Genomic DNA, 24,951 nt, shown 5'->3' on the forward strand with positions numbered 1-24,951 from the left:
GGGAGGTGAGAATTGGTTGTCCTCTAGAAATAAATACTGAGCCCACTGTTCTTTTTGACATATCAGTATCCTGAGCCTGGATACAGTGGGGATATCTTTTAAAGCCTGCAATGGCACAAAACTGTGAAATGGGTGGCACAGTAGCACAGCGGTTAGCACTGTTGCTTCACAGTGCCAGGGACCCGGGTTCGATTCCTGGCTTGGGGCATTGTCTGTGCGGAGCCTGCACGCTCTCCCCTGCGTTTGTGTGGGTTTCCTCCGGCTCCTCCAGTTTCCTCCCATAAGTCCTGAAGACGTGCTTGTCAGGTGAATTGGATATTCTGAATTCTTCCTCAGCATACGCGAACAGGCGCCTTAGTGTGGTGACCAGGGGGTTTTCACAGTAACTTCATTCCCGTACCACACTCCCCGGACAGGCGCCGGAATGTGGCGACTAGGGGCTTTTCACAGTAACTTCATTGAAGCCTACTTCGTGACAATAAACGATTTTCATTTTCCTTTCATTTCATTGCAGTGTTAATGGTAAGCCAACTTGTGACACTAATAAAGATTATTATTCTTTTAGACCACAAGTAAAGTCTTTTGCTCCCAGTAAGATAGTTAAAAAAGAGTAATAGTATTTAAAGCAGAGCAGACTTGTCTGATGACAAGTGGAAAGCTGAAAAAAAGCAATGAAACTGATTTTTGAAGACGTCCAAGAATCTTCAGGGGTTCTAACAGGAACCACATCTGTTCTGGAAAGCAAGTATTGATCTGTGCCATTTAATTGCGGGATGGATTGAGAGTTTATGCTTTTTTTTCTTGTTATTTAATTGGGAATATGACTTATGTCCTGATGCCTGTGATGACCTTGGCGAATGTCCTCTTGTACAGAAGCCCAGGAGGGCATGACCTTATAAGGGCCTCCAGCTCAGGGGCAGAAACACTCAGCAGCTTATGCTGCTGGAGTTGGAGTGGACACAGGCAAAGGGGACTCTTGGCAGCTTCACATGCTTGGAATGTCCTGGGTGAAAATCCCCAGGGTGTCCGGCTGACACCCATCCTCTCTGTGGGTGCCAGAGGGCCCTGACATGACTTCTGAAGGAGATGAGTGCCCAGGAGGAGGTCTACGTGCCTTGACCTCACGTGGCCTACATCCTGAGAGTGCCCACCAGGGTTTGTGGTGCTGCAGTGCATGGCCAAGCACAATATGGCAGGGCCTGCTGGCCCAAGGTTTCCATGGTGATCGCCAACCTTCCCATGGTGGTCTTGAGGGGCTCACTTGTCGGAGCCAGGACATCAGGCAGAACGCGGAGGAACTCCTCCATCATGAGCTCTACTCCTGCTGAGTGACTGTTGAATCTCTGCGCGATATTGCACTACTCCCTTTGCATCTCCATCAGTGAGCTGACAGCAGCTTCCAGAGGCTCATTATCTGACTTGGACTGAGTAGGTAGCTGGTCTCTGGCAGCCAACATAGTGTCTGAGACCCTGGTTGTCTTCCAGCTGCTGTGGGGATGTTTCTCTGAAATGTTCCCGAGAAAAGTGACCCAGAGTCTACCATGAACTACCTGCCACTGAGGTGTGTGCTCTGCGCTTTTGGAGGGTACAACGTGAGCACTATGGCACTTCCTCCTGAGCCTCCTCATCTTCCAATGTGCTCTGGGGCTCGGAGAGCTGCTGGATTGGCTAGCTGGCCATAGTCTGCTGGTATCTAAAAAATACAATAGGATACCTATGGTAGAGAGCTGAAGCTAAATCTGAGTATATCGCACTTAAATTTCAGCACTTGGTGACATTATGGAAGCTGAGATCCATACTATGTTGCTGCAAGAGGCCAGCTCTATGTCGCTACTAAGTAATCCCTGTCCTCACCAGCAAGCTCTGAAGCAGCCTCTACAGACTTGCTGAGTATAAGTATCTCTGCCATCTCTCCCCTGGTCTGGGCTGGCTTTCACTTATTGTGTGCAAGTTTGCCCTGCATGTAGACAAAAGAAAGATACATGGTCAGAGGGGGTGGAGCAGAGATTGGGTAAAAATGTATGTCTCCTATGTGTGGTGTCCTATACCCAGAAGGACAGAGAATGAAATGTGAGTAGCAAGATAGATGGGGCGGTGGTGTTGTGAAAGTGTTATTGATATGTGTCCCCACTGACTAAATATATGAGATCCATGAAGAGAACAGCCATTTGAGTATATGTTGCCCTGCTGAGAGTTTCATAGTGGAGGCAACTGAGAGGATGTTTACCCTGGCAGAGCAGTTGAGATCATCATCTGCTTCCTTCACTGGATGGTACGTCACAGATGGGTGGCAGCCATTGTGAATAAATGTAGGAATTTCAGGTATATATTGTATTATATGTATTTGGTGCAGTAAGAGTTAACAGCCTGGGTTAGTATGGTATTACTGCAGTCATGGTTTTTCAAAATTCTGATTTGCAAGGCAGCCAGACTTTGTGGCTACAAGAGGGTGCAATTAAAGCAGCATAAAAGTTGGGCTAATGGACTTTTGTTTATATAAAGAGGGTTCCTGGGGAGTAGATCATAGAGACATTGGGCACAATTCAGTGGCCTTGTCACCGCGACTGGTGGCAGGACGAGGCCATTGAATCTCACGCGTGGCCTCTCATGGGATTTGCGCGCTCGAACCTCCTCGCATGATTTAATGGAGTCTTATGAGACGTTGCGATACGGATTTTTCCCTCACTGGGTGTGATCCAGGTCTGCATATTTAAATGGCCCATTCGATGCAGGGTGGGGTCCGATAACCCTCCGGTGGGGGAAGGGTCATGGGGTGTGCGGGTTGGGGTTTAGTGCCAGCAGCATACTGCTGCCCACTATAGCTGCCCTGAGGTCTTGCAATTTTTTACGGAACTGCTGGCCGGTTCTGACGGTGTTGCCAACGGTACTCATGGCCTCTCCCACCGGCGCACAAGGCTCAGTGCAGGCCATTGGAAGGTTGGCGATCACCATGGAAACCTTGGGCCAGGTGGCAAACCTACTTCCCACCCCTGGGTACAGGGTGGCCCGCTTCTCCTCCACTGCGTCCAGCAGGGTCTCCAGTTCAGCATCTGTGAATTAGGGTGTCGCTCTTCTTGCTGCTATCTTGTTGGCTAGGATGAGGGTTTGTGGGCGGTGGAGGGCTTATATACAGCAGCAGCTCGTCAGCCTCTCGAGGTGTCAATCCCAATTCTGGCGAATCTGACACTGTTTTCCATTGGGATCAATCGTGTTCATGTAGCAGCCGGTGCATAGCCCATTAGTGTTTGATGAATTGCTATGGGAATGGCGCTAATTCTGCTCTCATAGAAGGCCACCGATTCAGTCCCAGCATCAACACTTAGTTTCTGAAATGGAGAATCCTGTTGAATATCTTTTGCTTTAAAATCTATATGGTGTTATTAAAAGTAATGTGGAGTAAATGCACACAAGGAGTCAGAGGTTTAGTTGGTTTAGCTCAGTGGGGCTAGTCAGCTGGTTTGTTATGCAGAACAAGGCCAGTAGAGCGGGTTCAATTCCCATACCAGCTTACCCGAACAGGTGCCGGAATGTGGCAACTCGGGGCTTTTCACAGTAACTTCATACTTGTGACAATAAAAGATTGTTATTAAATTTGATGAGGAAAACGGCGGGTTTGTCGGTGCCAGGGAAGTGCAGTATCCGGGGGAAGGATGTGCTGATGAGTGAGTTACCCAATTCACACAGTTATGAATAAAGATTTATTTATCTGACAGATGGTCCAATACATTAATCTGGGAGAATCCTGTTTCATTGGAGCTAATGCCATAATGAATTCACAGTCAATGGAAAAGCTGTCCTAGTCGAGGATGAGCCACAATTTCCTTCAATTAAGTATTGGGAAGAACAGGAAATTGTTATTGGTGCCTCTTCCACCGCCCCCCCCCCCCCCCCTATAAACTGCATTCCTTTGCCACTTCCTCCACCTAATCCCTGACCACTTGCTGCACCATTTAAAACCTCAGTATCCTGTTTAACCCAAAACTGAGCTTCAAAATGCACAACCCTTTTTTAAAAAAATGTATTTTATACCAAACTTATTCAACAGTTACAAGACATAAACAGTCTGGTGAACATACTCCAACACACAATTATACAGTTTGTACAATTTCTTTCCCATTTTCATTCCCCCCCCCCACCCCCACAACGAACAACTCCTCAAACATGGCCATGAATATCCCCTATCTTGCCTCAAAGCCCTCCGCAGAACCCCTCAATTGTATTGAGCTTTTTCCAGACGGAGAAAGCTGTATTAGTCTCCCAGCCAAGCCGCCACCCCCCAGCGGCGTTGCCGGCCGCCATTGCAATAAGATCCTTCACCGGGCAACGAGAGAGGCGAAAGCCACGACATCAGCCTTCCTCCCCTCCATCAGCTCCAGCTTCCCCGATATCCCAATATCGCCACCAATGTCCGGCCCAACCACCTCCCCCACAAATCCTCATTAGTGCTGCAAACACTCCCGCTCTCTAGCTTCCCGCAGCCCCAGAACATATGTGAGTGGTATGCTGGTCCCCGCCCACACTTCTCGCTTGTCTGCCACTCCCTGGAAGAACCCACTCATTTTTGCCAAGTCACATGTACCCTATGTACCAGTTTGAATTGTAGCAGTCTCATCCTCACACGAGGAAGTTGCATTTACCCTGCATAGTGCCTCACTCCACACTCCCCAATTTATCTCCTCTCCCTCACACTTCTCCTTAATCTTCACCACCTGCTCGCCTCCTTGCTCTCCCAGTCACTCATACATGTCTCCGATCCTGCCCACTCCTTCTACGTCCAGAAGCAGCAGTCGCTCCAGCAGGGCATACTTCCATGCGAAGTCCCTTACCTCAAGGAACTAAACTCACTTCTCTTGGGTGCTCTACCCTCGCCTTCAGTTCCCTATACTGGCAAACCTCTCTTCCAGGTACAGATTCACCTTAATCTGCCCCCACTTCGCTCCACTTCCTATAATTACCGTCTGTCCCCCCCGGCTCGAAACCGTGGTTTCTGCGCAGCGGCACTAACAACCGACATCCCTTTTATCCTAAAGTGCCTCCTCAACTGGTTCCAAATGGTCACTGTGGATTGCACCTCTGGGATCTCCGTGTATTTCCTTAGCGCCAGTGGCAATGCCGCCATCACCAAAGCCTGCAGGCTGGACCCCCACAGGATTCTTCCTCCACCCTAACCCATTCTGCTCTATCTCCTTCCCACCATCACCTCAACTTCTCCACATTTACCGCCCAATAATAATGCAGGTTTGGCCATGCCAACCCCCCTTCTGCCTCTGTAACAGGGTCCTCTTCCCTGCCCACACGAATTCTGAGATAATCGTATCCAGCTTCCAGAAAAAGGTCTTTGGTACAAAAATCGGAAGCGTCTAGAATATGAATAGAAATCTTGGCAGGACGTTCATCTTCACCTCCCTGCCAGAGTTGGATGCACCTCTTCAGATCCTCCCTAACCTCCTCCACCAGTTTTGTTAAATTCCATTATGCAGCATCACCCACTCTCCCGTTACCTGAATCCCCAGATATCTAAACCTATCTTTGGCTACTTTGAATGGTAACCCCCGAGCTTGGCTCTCTGACCGAGATGGTTCACCGGGAATACTTCACTTTTCCCATGTTCAACTTGTACCCTGAGGACACTCCAAACTTCCCTAATAGGCCCATAATCCTCGCCCATGCTCTCCAGCGGTCCCACCACATACAGTAACAGGCCATACAGTAACAGCACACTTGATGCTCCCTGTTCTCCTTCGTATCCCTTCGCACTTTGCCGACCCCTAAAGGGCCATTGCCAGAGGCTCTCCAGCTAGTGCAAACAGCGCGACCACCCCCGGCTCACAACCATCATCCCTGCCACCATTTAGCCAGCCGTTTTACATCTGTGTTTAACAATAATATGGGCCTGCGTTCCTTCTTTAAAAGAATCAATAAAATCATCCTGGGATTTGTTTGGGCGGGAAGTCCCCACGGGTAAAGAGGGGGATGCTGGAACGGACCCGTAGCGAGGGGGACTGGCGTTGCCGAACCTCAGCAACTACTACTGGGCGGCTAACATAGCCATGATAAGGAAATAGATGGTGGTATGGGGTCGGTTTGGTAGTGGTTGGAGGCTGCTTCGTGCAGGGGTACCACTTGGCAGCCCGAATCACGGCTCCTCTGCCGCTCCCCCCGCCGACCAGGGTACTCCACCAGCCCTATAGTGGTGGCGGCTCTGCGGATTTAGGGCCAATGGAGGAAGCATGCGGGGGAAATGGGCGTCGGTCTGGTCTCCATATGTGACAACCACCGATTTTTCCCGGGGAAGATGGAACGGTGGGTTTCGAGCGTGGCGGAGGGCGGGGGTTGGAAGGATGGGCGACTTGTTCCTGGAAGGGAGCTCGCGAACATGAGGTCGCTAGAGGAGAAGTTCGGGCTGGCGAGGGGGAATGACTTTCGGTACTTGCAGGTGCGGGATTTCGTACGTAGACAGGTCCCGTCCTTTCCACACGCCTTCCACCAAGGGGGATCCAGGACAGGGTAGTTTCCAGGGGTGAGGTTAGGAGAGGGGAGAGTCTCGGAAATTATAAGGAGCTTATGGGAGCGGAGGACACAGGCACCGAGGAACTGAAACTCAAGTGGAGGAGGAGCTTGGTGGGGAGTTGGAGGGAGGCGTATGGGCAGACGCTCTGAGGAGGGTAAATGCAACCGCAACATGTGCCAAGCTCGGCCTGATGCAGTTCAAGATAGTTCACCGGGCCCACATGACGGTGGCCCGGACGAGCAAATTCTTGGGCTGGAGGACAAGTGTGCTAGATGTGGGGGAGGACCAGCGAACCATGTCCACAGTGTTCTGAGCGTGTCCAAAACTCAGGGATACTGGCAGGGATTTGCGGACATCATATCCCGGGTACTGAAAACAGGGTGGCGATGAGCCCAGAGGTGGCGATTTTTGGTGTGTCAGAGGACCCGGGAGTCCAGGAGGGGGATAGAGGGCTACGTTGTGTCCTTTGCTTCCCTGGTAGCCCGGCGACGAATGCTGTTGGCCTGGATGGACTCAAAGGCCCCCAAAAGACTGAAATATGGCTGTCGGACATGGCAGGCTTTCTCGGCTTGGAAAAAAAAATCAAGTTTGCCTTACGAGGATCACTATCGGGGTTCGCCCGGAGGTGGCAACCATTCATCGACTTCTTCGCGGGGGGAATAATCGTCAGCGAGGGTGGGGTGTAGAATAGTGTAGAGTAGGGGGAAGAATAGGCGGGTCTATTTGCGAGAGAGGAACTGTTATTTGCACTGTGTTTTTTGTAATTGGTATCTGCACACTAATGTATATTGTTACTGTTTACAATGCCAAAAAATACCTCATAAAAATTGTCTGTTTAAAAAAAAACAATAATACAGGCCTGTACGACCCACATTCTAGCGGGTCCTGTCTATTCTTTGGTATAGAATGTGATCGTTGCCTGCATCATTGTCTCTGGCAGCGCCCCCTTCTCCAGCGCCTCACTAAACGTCCCCAACAGATGAGGTGCCCATTCCGTCGTAAATTCCTATAAAATTCTGCTGGATAACCATCGGGCCACGAGGCCTTTCCCAACTTCATACCCTTTATACTGTCCAATACCTCCATCAGCCCCAAAGGCTCCTCTTGTGCCTGCCTCTTCTCTTCCTCCAACTGTGGAAACTCCAGCCCATCCAAAAAACGCCTCATGACCCCTTCATCACCCCTCGGATCTGCCCTGTAAAGCTCCTTATAGAATTCCCGAAACGTCTCATTTATCCTCCCCAGCTCCGTCACCACTTCCCCTGTCTCTGTCCATATCCTCAATATTCCCTGGATGCGACCTGCCTCTGTAGTTGATGTGCTAGCATTCGGCTTGCCTTCTCCCAGTACTCGTACTGCACACCCCTTGCCCTACGCAGCTGCCCCACCGCCCTCCCCATTGTCAACCTATCAAATTGCCCCTGCAACTTTTTCCTTCTCGCCAATTCCTCTGTGGTGGGCACCCTCAATTACTCCCTATCTACCTCAACTATCTTGTTCATTAAGCACCCATACTCCCCTCCTTTCCTATCCTCATGTGCCTAGAATGAGATAATCTCCCCTCGGATTACCGCCTTCAGCACCTCCCACAATGTGGCTGCCAACACCTCCCTGTTCTGGTTCACCTCTACATCATCTTTATCACCGACCGACTGTATCACAGAACTCTCTGTCTTCCAACTACCCCGAATCGAGCCTCCATCCCTGCTGTAGTGATCTGCATATATGTATATACACAAGGGGTTAATGTAAAGACACTACAACTAAGTAATCACTAGAGGGCAGCACTAGAGATGTATAAATAGACAGACTGATGCCAGGATCAGTCTCTTCACAGGAACAGAGTCCAGTGACCACACGCATACAAGGACAGCTCAGCACAGGTGTAGATAATCATAAGTATTTCTTAATCAATCATGTTCATCTAACATCTAGTTTAAGCATTGGAGAGAGAACAAACTCACAGTTAAGTAATCAAAATTACTCAATAATGTATTTACTCTAATTGGAAGACTACGAGTGTTAATCACCATCGAGTTAAAGGTCATCCTGGGTGGCCTAGTGGTTAGCACAGCTGCCTCATGGTGCTGAAGTCCCAGGTTCAATCTCGGCTCTGGGTCACTGTCCGTGTGGAGTTTGCACATTCTCCCCGTGTCTGCGTGGGTTTCGCCCCCACAACCCCAAAAATGTGCAGAGTAGGTAGATTGGCCACACTAAATAGCCCCTTAATTGGAAAAAATAATTGGGTAATCTAAATTTAAAAAAAAAATCATCCTGGAAGAAGCAAGTGAGTAACAAATGGTGCACAAAGCAATACATTACTGTCAGAAATAGTATATAGTACTGACCCCTGCTCCCGTCCCGATCTAAGCCGAATCTTCAGTCTGTGGAATGCAAGGTCCGAAATTACTATCCCCGCATACGCCACCCCAACCAACACCTTCTGCCTTACCACTAAACAGTTAATTTTGGAGTACAACCCTGTAAACATGTGAGAAAAGGAGTACTCTCTTCCCCTGGGTTCTTAAAGTGCCACGGGTCCACCATCCCCACCTTTTTCATGAACCCTCCCAGCTCCTTTGCCATTCGTATCCTTCCCATTGACCTGGGGTTCGATCTATCCACCCTCTAGAACACAATTAAAATCTCTCCCATGATCAACTGGTGCGTGGCCAAGTCTGGAATCACTGCCAGCAACCGCCTCATAAACCACACACCGTCCCAAGTCGGTGCATATACATTCACCAGCGCAACCGGTGTCCCCTCCAATATCCTGCTCTCCATGACATAGCTCCCACCCGGGTCCCTCACTTCCTTCGCAAGTTAAAAATCCCAGACGGGATTATCCATTCACCAATGCTGAAATCGGGGTGTGCGATCAGGCGGAGTATAGCTTCCGCCAAAATCGCGGCAGGCACCAGTTTGACAACAAATCGCGATGCTCCGTATGTCGAAAACAGAGTCAGAGCAATGCATGTCACGCGTACTATAAACACCGTATGCCTATCAGTAGTGGGCCCACCTGCGATTCTCTCCCTCCGATGGGCCGATTTCCCGACGGCACGATCCACGTATGATCTCAAAAATCGTGAACCTGGCATAGCGGCTGCTGTGAGAGAGAGGGCATACGTACCGCCATTACACCAGATCCAACACCGCCATACTTCGCCGACAGTCATGCCATTGGCGGGGGGGGGGGGGGCTTCTGCCAGGGCAGGGGAAGGTAGTGGGGGGTGGCCAAGAGGTGGGCTGTGGGGTCAGGGTGGATGGGTACGCAACACCATTACCGCAGCCAGTGTCATGTGAGTGTACCTTTATGAAATGTACTTTTAATAAATGGGTGTTTATCAGTGATGTCAGAGTATGGGTGGAGCTGGGTTGTCTGTCAGCTTTTTATTTTTGTTTTAGGCTGTTTGCTGCAGTGTGTGTTTTAGTTTCGTTTTCAGTGTTGGAGCTGAAGCCAGACAAAACAGGTGTACTGTTGTTCTCCCTGCCATGAAAAAACTATCTCTTGAACATTTGATGAAATCAGAACTATAAATGTTTTCAGTAGTGAATGTAAACCTGATGTGCTTTGTTAAAATGTGTTTTTTTTTTGTCTTCTGGATGCTGTTTGGAAAGTTATTAAGGATTACTTAGTGTTGTATTCTTTGGTGGTTGTATTTGAACTGATGGTTGCTAAGATGTTCACTGTATGTTTTAAAAAGGTTAACTTGACTTCATAGAATAAACATTGTTTTTCTTTAAAAAATACGTTTCTGCTGTACCACACCTGTAGAGTGGGCATGTGCTCCCCGTACCACAATCTATTAAGAGTTGTGGGCCAGGTGAACGCCATGATACACTTTGGGGTTCTCTAAACGCTGGCCCATAACACCAGCAAGGCAGCCAAGCAGTTGTGCATGCCGCTGACAGCCTGCTTTAAACCTGGTGCCCATGGTCATATAAGTGACCCCCACCCTGAGGCACCCCCCTGGGTGCCCTCTGCTCCCAGCCTACCCATCAGCTGTATGTGCGCTCCACCAGAACCTGTCCCATCTTTTAGGCTTTGATAAGTGTGTGTGTGCGGAGTGTGTGTTTATGTGCAGCTGCACAGCTTGTCAGCCCTGCGAATGTTGATCACGGACCAGGCGAATCCCACACTATTTGTAATGGGAATCGATGGTGTTCCCCGCGCCGCTGGTGCTAGCCCCTCACTGGTAGCGAAATCGGTGCAGGTGCGGTGCCGCATTTCCTGTTGTAAAAGTCCACGGATTCTCCATTGGCATCAACGCTTCGTTGCAGAAATGGAGAATCTAGCCTTCTTGCTCATCAAGGTGGCCACCCCCTATGACTTTGGGTCAAATCCCGAGTGAAATACCTGACCCATCCATCCCTTGCTCAACTTAACCTGGTTCTGGGGCAGCACAGGTTCGCCCTGCAGCTTCATGGCGCCGAGGTCCCAGGTTCGATCCCGGTTCTGGGTCACTGTCCGTGTGAAGTGTGCACATTCTCCCCGTGTTTGCATGGGTTTCGCCCCCACAACCCAAAGATATGCAGGCTAAGTGGATTGACCACCCTAAATTGCCCCATAATTGGTAAAACTTAATTGGGTACATTAAATTTATTTAAAAAAACAACTTAACCTGGTCCTTCACGTGGAGGTTACGTTTCCTGCAGAACATAAGAACTAGGAGCAGGAGTAGGCCATCTGGCTCCTCGAGCCTGCTCCGCCATTCAATTAGATCATGGCTGATCTTTTGTGGACTCAGCTCCACTTTCCGGCCCGAACACCATAACCCTTAATCCCTTTATTCTTCAAAAAACTATCTATCATTACCTTAAAAACATGTAAGAAGGAGCCTCAACTGCTTCACTGGGCAAGGAATTCCATAGATTCGAAACCCTTTGGGCGAAGAAGTTCCTCCTAAACTCAGTCCTAGATCTACTTCCCCTTATTTTGAGGCTATGTCCCCTAGTTCTGCTGTCACCCGCCAATGGAAACAACCTGCCCGCATCTATCCTATCTATTCCCTTCATAATTTTAAATGTTTCTATAAGATCCCCCCTCATTCTTCTAAATTCCAACGAGTACAGTCCCAGTCTACTCAACCTCTCCTCATAATCCAACCCCTTCAGCTCTGGGATTAACCGAGTGAATCTCCTCTGCACACCCTCCAGCGCCAGTACGTCCTTTCTCAAGTAAGGAGACCAAAACTGAACACAATACTCCAGGTGTGGCCGCACTAACACCTTATACAACTGCAACATAACTCCCTAGTCTTAAACTCCACCCCTCTAGCAATGAAGGACAAAATTCCATTTGCCTTCTTAATCACCTGTTGCACTTGTAAACCAACCTTCTGTGACTCATGCACTAGCACACCCAAGTCTCTCTGAACAGCGGCATGCTTTAATATTTTATCGTTTAAATAATAATCCCGTTTGCTGTTATTCCTACCAAAATGGATAACCTCACATTTGTCAACATTGTATTCCATCTGCCAGACCCTAGCCCATTCACTTAACCTATCCAAATCCCTCTGCAGACTTCCAGTATCCTCTGCACTTTTCGCTTTACCACTCATCTTAGTGTCATCTGCAAACTTGGACACATTGCCCTTGGTCCCCAACTCCAAATCATCTATGTAAATTGTGAACAATTGTGGGCCCAACACGGATCCCTGAGGGACACCACTAGTTACTGATTGCCAACCAGAGAAACACCCATTTATCCCAACTCTTTGCTTTCTATTAATTACCAATCCTCTATCCATGCTACTACTTTACCCTTAATGCCATGCATCTTTATCTTATGCAGCAACCTTTGTGTGGCACCTTGTCAAAGGCTTTCTGGAAATCCAGATATACCACATCCATCGGCTCCTCGTTATCTACTGCACTGGTAATGTCCTCAAAAATTCCACTAAATTAGTTAGGCATGACCTGCCCTTTACGAACCCATGCTGCGTCTGCCCAATGGGACAATTTCTATCCAGATGCCTCGCAATTTCTTCCTTGATGATAGATTCCAGCATCTTCCCTACTACCGAAGTTAAGCTCACTGGCCTATAATTTCCTGCTTTCTGCCTACCTCCTTTTTTAAACAGTGGCGTCACGTTTGCTAATTTCCAATCCACCGGGACCACCCCAGAGTCTAGTGAATTTCGGTAAATTATCACTAGTGCATCTGCAATTTCCTTAGCCATCTCTTTTAGCACTCTGGGATGCATTCCATCAGGGCCAGGAGACTTGTCTACCTTTAGCCCCATTAGCTTGCCCATCACTCCCTCCTTAGTGATAACAATCCTCTCAAGGTCCTCACCTGTCATAGCCTCATTTCTATCAGTCGCTGGTATGTTATTTGTGTCTTCCACTGTGAAGACCGACCCAAAAAACCTGTTCATTTCCTCAGCCATTTCCTCATTTCCCATTATTAAAACTCCCTTCTCATCCTCTAAAGGACCAATATTTACCTTAGCCACTCTTTTTTGTCTTATATATTTGTAAAAACTTTTACTGTCTGTTTTTATATTCTGAGCAAGTTTACTCTCATACTCTATCTTACTCTTCTTTATGGCTTTTTTAGTAGCTTTCTGTTGCCCCCTAAAGATTTCCCAGTCCTCTAATCTCCCAGCAATCTTTGCCGCTTTATATGCTTTTTCCTTCAATTGATACTCTCCCTTATTTCCTTAGATATCCATGGTCGATTTTCCCTCTTTCTTCCGTCCTTCCTTTTTGTTGGTATAAACCTTTGCTGAGCACTGTGAAAAATCGCTTAGAAGGTTCTCCACTGTTCCTCAACTGTTCCACCATAAAGTCTTTGCTCCCAGTCTACCTTAGCTAGTTCTTCTCTCATCCCCTTGTAATCTCCTTTGTTTAAACACAAAACACTAGTATTTGATTTTACTTTCTCACCCTCCATCTGTATTTTAAATTCTACCATATTGTGATCGCTCCTTCCGAGAGGATCCCTAACTATGAGATCATGAATCAATCCTGTCTCATTACACAGGACAAGATCTAGGACCGTTTGTTCCCTCGTAGGTTCCATTACATACTGTTCTAGGAAACTATCGCGGATACATTCTATAAACTCCTCCTCAAGGTTGCCTTGACCGACCTGGTTAAACCAATCGACATGTAGATTAAAATCCCCCATGATAACTGCTGTACCATTTCTACATGCATCAGTTATTTCTTTGTTTATTGCCTGCCCCACCATAACGTTACTAATGGTGGCCGATAGACTACTCCTATCAGTGACTTTTTTCGCCTTACTATTCCTGATTTCCACCCAAATGGATTCAACCTTATCCTCCATAGCACCGATGTCATCCCTTACTATTGCCCCGGATGTCATCCTTAAATAACAGAGCAACACCACCTCCCTTACCATCCACTCTGTCCTTCCGAATAGTTTGATACCCTCGATATTTAACTCCCAGTCGTGACCATCCTTTAACCATGTTTCAAGTAATGACCACTTCCGCCTTTAAACTCCTCAGGTGCACGAAAATCCGAGATCTATTCACCGGTCCACTGAGCCCTCGCACGTTCCATTTTCTAAGCCTTATCAGGGGGGTCTTATGCCTCCATTTTCCTCTACCGTCGGCCATCTTCCCCTTTCGGCTCTATCTCTTCAGATTTCACCAAGTACTGGGCCCATCCAAGATGGCACCCTTCTCCACCCCTGACCATGCTTCTTCTCCAATCCTGCCACGTCGCATCTCCCTACCTTTCCCCCAGCCCCTCCCCCAACACCATCTCTCGCGGCTATCTCCTCCACCTGACTTCCATTCACCAGCATTACCTGCCAGCGTGACACCCTGCTCAAAGGTCCTCCTGCTAACCCCCACCCTCCTTCTTGTTTTGTGTAAAAGGCTCCCTGCGGATCTCCCCCTCCCCATCCAAACAAAGACACATCTCAGACCACAGGTCACCTCCCTCAAAGACAAACAAAATAGAAAGACACAGCCACAGGGCAGCAGGAGTGGAGGGGGGGGGGGGGGGGGCAGCCACCCCCTTACAAACATTTCACCCCCGCTACCCATTGTCGGTCCAACAAAGAAAAGAAATACCCTGCCCTTGGAGGAAAAGAACTACCTCCTTCCCTCCAACCCCCACTCTACCCACATCTTCCATTACTCCAAAGTGCCAGCACCTCCGTCTCCCAATAGAGTTCAGTTCTCCCCAAGTTTGTGCTCCTTGATAAAGTCATTAGCCACGTCTGGGGGTCTCAAAATAATATTCCCGGCCTTATAAGTCACCCATTGTTTTACCGGGTAGAGCACCCCAAACCTGATCTGCCGCCGAAACAGCACCACCTTGGCCCTATTGAACCCAGCACACTGTTTTGCCAGTTCAGCTCTAATGTCCTGGTATGTTCGGACCTTGTTCCCTTCCCTTTCGCAGTTCCGCTTCTCCCTGACCCACTGCAGATCTTCTCTTTTTTCCAAAATCTTATGGAGTCTTATCAGCACTGCCCGTGGTGGCTCCCCAGCTCTTGTCTTCTGCCTCAGAGACCTGTGGGAATATGTCCACCTGAGTGGGCCTTGTCCAGCATCCCCTCTGCCACCAGCCCCGCCAGCATCCTCGAGACGTACCTCGTGGCACTCGTGCATTCCACTTCTTTAGGCAGGCCTACAATAGGCAGGTTCTGCCTTCTCGACCTGTTATCTTGCTCTTCCACCTTTGCTGAGAGCAAAGGTCTCCTAAGAGTCCCACATCCGCCTCCAATGCCACCATCCAATCAATATTGTCCAACATCACCCTCTCCATCTCCTGGATCTGCGACCCCTGTGCCTCCAAACACTTTTCGACCCTTTCCATCTAGCCCTTCAGGGGTGCCACACCCCTTTGATGAACTTTGGATTGTCCTCTTGCATCTCCTTCCTTTACTGATGGAACTCTTCGTTGAAGAAGGCCATAAACTGTTCCATCTGGGGCCTTCCAACTTGCACAGACCCTTCCCCCTCCGTCAGCTTTCCAATAGCTGCTGCGCCACAGGTCTCTTCCAACTCCTTGGACAGGCCTTTCACCTTCTTCTACTGTGTTTGGTAACTAGCAGACATGCCATACGTGGGAGGGGGGGGGGAGGGGAGCTTCTCCTCCACCCTTCAGCTATACCTTTCCGTCAAAATTACTCCCGTTTTCGGGTAAATAGAGCTCTTTTCTATGCCTTCAAGCAGGAGCTGCTGTGTGCGACTACTCACATCATGGCTGCCACCGCAAATCTCCAAAATCCACATCCAGTCCACTACCAAGACTTCTTACTATAATTTCTGTGTTGCTACCTCCAATCTTACCTCAGTATGTGTTGCTGCTAGCATTATTACAATGGTTTGGAATTTGCTGCTTGCATTAATACAATGGCCTGAATTTCATCCTTGGGGAGGGTAGAGGAAGTTAAGAACATTCCCAGCTATGCTGCCGACCTTGAAAGAAAAAGCCCACCAAATGCAGTCAACCTGGGAAAGAGTTTGGAGGCAGTCACATTGACTGTCAGGTAGCACGGTAGCACAGTGGTTAGCACTGTGGCTTCACAGCCAGGGTCCCAGGTTTAACAGGCCCATCCCAATGCTATGAATAATAGTTAACATGAAAAATGTAAGGGGCTCTTGTTCTCATTGCCAGCTCCTACAAACTCCATGTCCCATCTATGCCACCTTATGCCCTTACTCACCGCACATGGCCCCTCATGCCAAGCAATGGCATTGTATAGAACAAATCAACCTCATGGTGATAATAGAATATATTAAAAAAAGACATTCATTGATAACTTCCCACTTTCAAAAAACAAACTTCTTTTTACTACATCCAGACCCTTTAAAGAATAAATACTGAAATTGCAAGCACTTTACATCTTTACCTTCTCTAAATACACATTGTACAATTGCCAGAAGAGATTGGAGAGTAAGAGCTGTCAATCAAGCATTGTTTTCCCTGGGGTTCAGGTATTTTAGTACTCCAATAGATGTCTGGGTTTTCAGACAAACCATATTATGTATTATTTTTGGCTTTACACATTCTATTGTCACTGTAGGGTTCATTGGTTTCATACAGTGTATAGTGGGTAAATGGCTTTTGAAGTGCCATAGATTCGCATAGGAAGCATATGGCGCAATAGGTGGTGGGAGGCGAGGCCATACCTTGGCATGATTGGCATGGGAAGACCTTTTAGACATACTTTTCAAAAGATTCTCCCATGAAGAGTATGGTCACAACACTTCCGCTGTGCTGTGAACCACAACTCTTTGAAAAGCTGGACTGGTTCCATGAAAATTGCAAAGGACGAGCTCATGATGCAAGATGCAGGCTCACTTTAATAAGGACATGGGCAGTCCACACCAAGTAAAATAAGAAACAAAGTTTTATTTACACAAGAGATATGTAGATCTTTATCGGGTTCCTGTTCTAGTCAGTGCCTTACTGGTCGGCCTTTTATTCATTGGCTAATTGAGATACCCCATCCCTAGCGAGGCAGCTCATACTCCACAAGGAGCAGAGGGAAGATAAGCATTTCCACCCCATAGGTCCTGTGTGGGATATTACAATCATGACCCAAACAAACCTGCGCAATTAAAAGGCAGTCATGAAAATTAGAAACCCTGGGAATGGGGTCAAGAATCCTGGAATCAGGTCTCAGCTTGCCATTTTCACCCCTCCACAGAGTCTCCCCAACTCCATGAAAACTCAACCCAGTAGCTCTGGGATGCTCCTGTGGATACTTTTCTCCTTGCCTTGGCCTCTACATGATAACCTTCAGGAAAGCATCTGAACATCAAAGGACAGTCATGCATACACACACGCACAAAATATAGTACATTATATAATAAACTATATACAAAATCATATTTAACAGATGAAGGGACAGATAGCCAAAAGAACAAGAGGGCTTTACAGGTATGTGATAAGGGAGGTACACCTGCTAAATATGTAACACCCAGCAACTTCCAATTCCAAATGTGGAGTCTAATTGGGACTGTGTGGACAAGGGTTCAGACCCTGCTATCTTCTGACTCGAAAGCTACCATCGTGCAGAAGGCACGGTGTATAGTTTGCAGCTTGTTACAAAGTCATATGTAATAAATCTTTGCACATCATAAGCTAATAATTCATAATATATCCACTTTGTTGCCTCTTGTCAACCTTTTTGAACCTGTTGGTTCAGTCGACTTTTGCTACACATCTTAAGGTGATGAGTGTGTAATATATCCACAGTTTCTGATGTAGGTTAAGCAACGTCCTGAAAGCTATGCAAAACCAGTCATTCAGATTATGAAAGGGAGAGGATAGGAAATGACAGGGGGGGGGGCGAGTAATCCTATAGCCGCACTGCAGTTTCCATATAATGAAGTTCTCTCTTTCTACCTCACAATATATTAACACGCCATGTAATTCTCAAATCCAGCAAGAAAATAACAGTCATATCGGGCGCGATTCTCCCAGACAGGGAGAAATCGTAAGGCTGGCGTCAAATCCGGGCGGGTTTGACTCCAGCCTCCCCCTCCCTGACCGGGAACCGATTCTGGTCCCCGGTCGGGGCTAGTATGCCGCGGCCGTGAACTCCGGCATCGCGGGCTTAACGAATTTCGTTAAGCCCGCTTGCCAGAGTTTGCGCCGGCTGACACGTCACATGACGTCAGCCGCGCATGCGCAGATTGGAAGACTCCAACCCGCGCATGCGCGGATGACGTCATCGCACATTTGCGCGAAACCCGCGCATGCGCGGGCCGGGATGCCCCTCAGCCGCCCCGCGAAGTGATACAGCGGGGCGGCGGAAGGACAAAGAGTGCGTGGGAATCGGACCTGCTGCCCGCGATCGGTGCCCACCGATTGCGGGCCCATGGCACCCTTGGCACGGGCGTGGTACTGCCGTGCCAATCGGTGCCATGGTTTTCAAATCGGGACTTTATGGCCGTTTTTACGAACGGCCAGACCACGTGTGTTTGCCGTTCGTAAAAACAGCCATAAAGGGCTTGGACTTCGGCTCATCGGCCAGCTGAGAATCGCTGCTGGCCGTAAAAAAACGGCGGCAGCGATTCGTGTCGGGAGTCGGGCGTGGGGGGGGGGGAGAATAGCGGGAGGGCGTCAGACTAGCGTGGCCCTAAAAATTTACGAACCCCGCTATTCTCCGCACCGTCGTGAGTGCGGAGAATTGCGCCCATCATGTCTGCAATCATCCCAGGTAGTATTTGTAAAACACATCTTGTTTATTCTCGTTCACAAAATTTAATCAGTGGATGAATTCTGGGCACATGTTTTAGGGGTCAAGAAGCTTATTTCCTGTCTGTTCTTGCTGTGATAAGTGAATTCTAATTGGGCACTTTGAATTCCTGAGAGCATTCCATCACACTGCTAATCAAAAACTACTGACTCCATTGTGTAGTTTTTGTGAGAACTGTAATGGACAAAACCTGGAAACTGGCTTCCTCCGTTTCTTGTGGGAGAAAAGTGGAGTGCACATTGCAAAAACATCATTCAGCCCTACCCGTTAGCATAAAATATGAATACATATTATTAGCATGCTACAAATAGATGGAGATTGGGTTTTGGGAGAATTATGACTTTCTTCCAAGCACCATTTCAGATTCATTTTTTCCTTCCTAGGCAATTGTAAGGTGAAATACTATGCACACCATTTACTGAGATTCATAAGCTGAGAACAAAATAAACATTATTTAATAGCTTTAAGATTTTAAACCAAACATCATTCCATAAAAAGAAACATACAATTTCAGAACTTTAAGTAAGTTAAGTAACAGTCAGTCAGTCAAAGCAGTGGGGCAGAATCTGGTGTGTAGTCACGACAAGGGAGAATACAACTATTCTTCACAATCCAAAATAATTTAAGCTGGACATTAATTCCTACAGGGTCAACATCTCAGTATAAATTTTGGTTTAATACCGCACGGTGGCACAATGGTTAGCACTGCTGCCTTACAGCGCCAGGGACCCGGGTTCAATTCCGGCCTCAGGTGACTTTGTGGAGTTTACACTTTCTCCCCATGTGTATGTGGGTTTCCTCCGGGTGCTCTGGTTTCCTCCCACAGCCTAAAGATGTGCAGGTTAGGTGGATTGGCCATGCTAAATTGCCCCATAGTGTCCAAAAAGGTTAGGTGAGTTATGGGGATGGAGTGGTGGCATGGGCCTAGGTAGGGTACTCTTTCCAAGGGTTGGTGCACACTCAATGGGCCGAATGACTTCCTTCTGCACTGTAGTATTTCTATAATGGTAACCTTTCTCGTGATCCCTTCAGCATATAAAGCATCAAGAGCAGGTTACTTAATTTTAAAATTGCAGTGCGTACCTACTTAATGGAGTCTGGAGGGGTAGGATATGTGTCTAACTATAGTAAACTTTAACAAGTATGTCTTTGAGGATTTAGGGTGCGATTGGCCCTGGGTCATACTAATTTGCACATCTGCAGTTGCCGGTACACCTCCTCGGCATACTAGCTACTGCTATTCTTCCGGGCTAGGGATGCAGAAATATCTGTCTGGGGAATCCTACCCCTGACATCGGAAACCTTATGTGGGGTGGACCAAATCTTGTCCCCAAAATCCACTCCTCAGAGAAAATTGAAATCTTCCATGTCCGGTTTCATGGTAGGAATGTGCTGAAGTGGCAGAGATTTTCGGCTCCACCACTAACAGAGGTAGAATAAGAGAGGGTGCATAGCTTTAACAACAGACTGGATTTTAGTCTGGGGGAATTAGATGTTTCTGGCCTGAAAACAACCTGGAATTCTGCCAAAAGCCTGAGGAAACATTTTTTTAGGCAGCTGGGATTCTGTAACTCCACACCAGTTTTATTCCCCTCCCCCTTCCTGCATTACTCAGTCGACTGCACCGCTCTGGGATTATAAACTGCACAACTTCTACGAACAGCAAAACGTTCTGTGGACTAACCTGAGTACAACCTGAAATGTCTAGGTAGACGAGCTTGTGGCAGCCCTTCCCTGTGGCAAGGTAATTCAAACCTTTATTTGTGAACATCTTCGAGTAGGCTAAACTCAGATACTGTAGATTCAATCCAAACCTTGAAAGAAAATAGGGGCATTTCAGTTACATCACAACTAAGGCATAGAATAGGAAAGCTATTATGGGCATCTACCACGCAAAGTTTTATTGCTGTAATTTTAAAGCTGTATGTTTTGGCAGCATTAATTCAGAATCAGAGCACTTTTAAATGATGCGACATGTATGAAGAATGAAACATGCGTTTAAATCACCATTAAGTCTTTTGACTTTTGAGTTTTCCCAGCATTTTCTGTTTACAGTCCATTGACATTTTTAGTTTAACTTTAATAGCTATTCAGCAGATTTACAAATCTACGTGTTTAGTTTTAGATGGGAAGTACAGAGGCAAAAATAAAAATGTAAATCTTACATTCGATTGCACTTTTATTGCAAAATTATTTTAGAGACATGTTTTTTGTCTTGTAATAAATGTACAATTGCAGTCTTACATTTGTTTTTAATTAACCTAAGCAGAGAGCTTGTGCATCCGGAACAGAACCAGTCTGGTAACTATTGAGCTTAATGACATTCAAAGTTATTTATAGAATTTTTCTTTCTCACTCTCTGCCAGGAAAGCCTTCAATATCGAATAATGAAAATAATGAAAGTTCCACGGCATGTATTAATAAGGAGTTTAAAACTTACATTTGTTTTCAGTTAACCCCAAAGGAGAGCTTGTACAACTATTGAACTTATTAGCATCCAGTGTTTTGCTCAGCATTGATGTAACAATTTCGTAAGACAAATCTATCAATCTGGTAAATTTTAAATTCTTTTCACTGTGCATATTAACTACCCAATCTAGCATCAGTATTGCAAGTATGAGCTGTTAAAGTACTACATTTAAAATTAGAGGCAGACGTTCGGATATTCTCATTTGTATTTTGGCATCCTCTTAAAGGGCAGATTATAATTAATTTATGTTGTCTTCTTATGTAAAGGTCCTTAAGATATTTTGATTTATGTATTACCTTTGATGTGGAGTGAGTGTTAATCTTTTTGTCAGTACTAAGAAAGAATTTCTGCAGATCTTTTCAGTCATCATTCAAGTCTACCCATTGGCAGATCAATTAAGTACTTCATGAATATAATTTCTACTAAATAATGTGACAGTTAAATTAAATGAAATTAAGAAAATAAGGAAATGTAAGAGGCAAAGTATGAAATAAAAAGGTTGCAGTATATATCTGAGATAAGCTAGCTATGGTTGTAAATGTCTGGTAAGGGTAGGTATGAGAGAATATTAATGGTGGCTTACTTTGATAATGACCTGAGTGTACCATCACTAATAGCAGTGTAAGCCAGGTTCAGGTACAGAAGTGAAGTACACATTTCCACCACCGTAGACACAAGTTCATCCTAAACAATGGATGGAAACAAACAGGTGAAAACTTTTGTGAGTAAACGCAAACATACACACATATTATATGTCACCTCTAACCTCTGAATAAATACAGTAAAATTTGCTGAGGATATATCTAGATTAAGAACAGTTCTGGTTTCCTGCTTTGTAAATTTGAAAATAAAAAATGAAATGAAATGAAAATCGCTTATTGTCACACAAGTAGGCTTCAAATGAAATTAGTGTGAAAAGCTCCTGGTCGCTACGTTCCACCACCACCCACCCGCCCCCTTCACTATTCCCTTCCACAACTCTGAGCTCCTCAGCGTAATAGCGAAGGGCTCTAACGCCAACGTAAACAGAAGGGAGGACTGGGGCACCCCTGCCTCGATCCCCGGTGCAATACAAAATACCCTGACCTCATATCATTTGTGCTTACGCTCGCCATCGGCTCCTTATACAGCAATTTCATCCATGCTACAAACTTCGGCCCTATCCAAACTTCTCCAAAACTGCAATCGGATAACTCCACTCCACCCGATCAGACACTTTTTCCGCATCTAATGCCACCAACACCTCCAACTCCCTTCCTTCTGCAGGAGAATGCATCACATTCAGCAGCTGCCTCACATTCGATGAAAATTGTCTGCCATTAACGAAGATGTGCGGGTTAGGTGGATTGGCCATGCTAAATTGCCCGTAGTGTCCTAAAAAGTAAGGTTAAGGGGGGGGGTTGTTGGGTTATGGGTACAGGGTGGATACGTGGGTTTGAGTAGGGTGATCATTGCCCGGCACAACATCGAGGGCCGAAGGGCCTGTTCTGTGCTGTACTGTTCTATGTTCTATGTTCTAAGGTATAGTTTTAAATTAGCTTAATTTACTACTTCTGTACCTGGAAGGGTAAAACCTATAGTTAGATTTGTGCTGGACAAAGGTGTCTGTATGTGTGGGAGTTGGTTAAGTTCCAACTGTGTTTCTATTGTACTTAGAGAGGGCTACGGTGTGAAGAATAATAGGCCAGCATACGTATGTAGCCATTGCTCAGCCACCGGTGCCTTGTAAAGTAAAGAAGCTTTTAAGTTTTAGTTTGGCTAATTTGATTGTGGTTGGAGGCAGGACCTCGGGAGTGAACAGAAAGACTGGACAGGACAGGAGATGCAAAGAAACAGGCTTCCTAAAGTTACGATATAGATAACCAGGTAATTGGGACAGAAAGACCATTTAAGTCACCTGAAGTTTATAGAACAGACTCCAAGGAAGAGTAAATAAAGAGTTTTCAGTTACAGAGGCAATTGAGTGAACTCAAATTAAAGTGGGACAGAAGACGCCAGAGATATATGAAAAGTTTGATGTAATTTTAATACAGTCTGGGCATTGAGAATGAAAGTAATTGTGAATAGCTTGAGAACAGCACGGTGGCGCAGTGAGTAGCACTGCTGCCTCACAGCGCCGAGGTCCCAGGTTCGATCCGGCTCTGGGTCACTGTCCATGTGGAGTTTGCACATTCTCCCCGTGTTTGCATGGGTTTCGCCCCTACAACCTAAAGATGTGCAGGGTAGGTGGTTTGACCACGCTAAATTGCCCCTTAATTGGAAAAAATGAATTGGTTACTCTAAATTTATACATTTAAAAAAAATTGTGAATAGCTTGTTTCTCCGTCAAGACAAGGGAATCAAAAAGAGGTTGGTGTAAAATCCTGGATTGGATTCACTGTTAAAAGTGGAATGATAGACTAGTTTAAAAGTGTCATTTAAAAAACATGGACTTGTCATAATATATACCAATATATCATGGTGCAGACACACACTGATGGACACACACAGGGACCAATCAACATGTACAAACACCGCAGCCAATCACCAGTTAGAATACACACACTATAAAGGCAGAGGGCACCACGGTTCCCATTCATTCTGGATGCTGCCTCTGAGTGTAACAGGAACTTATTCAGCCAGCACGGACTCACAACACGGGCTGAGAGAATCAACTGGTTCGGACAAGGCTTAGGTTTCTAGTTCAAGTTAGCATTATTTAGACCCGCAGTCATCGTGTGTTAGTTAGTTAGAAGTAGTTAATAAAATTGAGTTGAACCTTCATCTGTGTTGGAAGTGTCTGTTCATCTCTCCAGCCTACACAAGCCAACACATCATGATACCAGGAGTTGAGGAATGCTCGCACTTCTGAGACCTACCATTCAGTGATCTGCCTTCCACCAGTCTCCAGCCATCCTACAGAATGGACTCCGTTCGCCTGCCGCCGCCTCTCCGCATTGCAGGGAATCTGGGCTCCAACTGGAAACTTTTCAAACAGCGCTTCCAGCTGTACCTCGAAGCCAGGGACCTGGAAGCTGCCTCAGACGCATGTAAGATTGCTCTCTTCCTCTTCACAGTCGGTAACCATGCTCTGCACATTTACAACTCGCTCACCTTCGATGAGGGGGAGGACAAATCGAAGTTGAAGACCATAATTCTGAAGTTCGACAGCCACTGCACGGTCGAGGGCAACGAGAGCTTCGTGAGATACATGTTTCAGCAGCAAATTTAGGGTAAGGACGAGCCTTTCCAGTCCTTCATTGCCCACCTCCGTGTCCTTGCGCAGTCCTGCAACTACGGGTCCACCTCTGACTCCATGCTCCGTGACCAGATTGTTTTTGGTGTTCAATGTGAGCCCCTGCGCCAGCAGCTACTAAAAGTAAAGCAGCTCACTCTCTCCACGGCCATTGAGACCTGTGTACTTCATGAACATGTCTCCACGCGCTACTCCTGCATCCAGGCTGCTGAAATAGCGCCGCATTTCACGAGGCAGAAAGAGTCCAGACGATAAAATCTCTTCAGGCTCTGGACCTGAATGATGGCGGCCATTTCGCGCGTTTTTCGCGGAGTCATGTGCCCACATGCAGCGTGCGCGCTGATGTCACAAACCGCTTTGCGCAGGTGCGCACTTCGCTGGATCACCCTGCGCATGCACGGTGGTGCGACGAACGTTCGACGCTCCGGCGTGCGGCAACTGCAGCTCTGCCCACTTAAAGCAGCAATGTCCCGCGAAGTCACAACGCTGCTTGTAGTGTGGCAAACGAGGCCACTACGCTGCAATGT

At 46.9% G+C, this 24,951-nt stretch overlaps 2 protein-coding genes across 4 annotated transcripts in view; one reads left to right on the forward strand and one right to left on the reverse strand.

Annotated features, from left to right (window-relative positions):
- Nucleotides 1–24,951, reverse strand: part of fbxl13 (F-box and leucine-rich repeat protein 13) — a 399,689-nt gene that overhangs the window by 178,951 nt on the left and 195,787 nt on the right. For all 3 annotated transcript variants that reach the window (XM_038811555.1, XM_038811556.1, XM_038811557.1), the window contains exons 12-13: nucleotides 21,773–21,873; nucleotides 20,404–20,533 (exon numbers count right to left, since the gene is read on the reverse strand). In XM_038811555.1, the coding sequence (XP_038667483.1) occupies nucleotides 20,404–20,533; nucleotides 21,773–21,873 (231 nt within the window). The remainder of the gene's footprint in view (nucleotides 1–20,403; nucleotides 20,534–21,772; nucleotides 21,874–24,951) is intronic.
- lrrc17 (leucine rich repeat containing 17) overlaps nucleotides 20,307–24,951 on the forward strand; it is a 72,791-nt gene continuing 68,146 nt past the window's right edge. Inside the window, exon 1 of the mRNA XM_038811558.1 lies at nucleotides 20,307–20,463. The gene's annotated coding sequence lies outside the window, so the exon portion shown is untranslated. The remainder of the gene's footprint in view (nucleotides 20,464–24,951) is intronic.

Source organism: Scyliorhinus canicula, chromosome 11, assembly GCF_902713615.1.
Source record: "Scyliorhinus canicula chromosome 11, sScyCan1.1, whole genome shotgun sequence".
Classification (NCBI taxonomy): domain Eukaryota; kingdom Metazoa; phylum Chordata; class Chondrichthyes; order Carcharhiniformes; family Scyliorhinidae; genus Scyliorhinus; species Scyliorhinus canicula.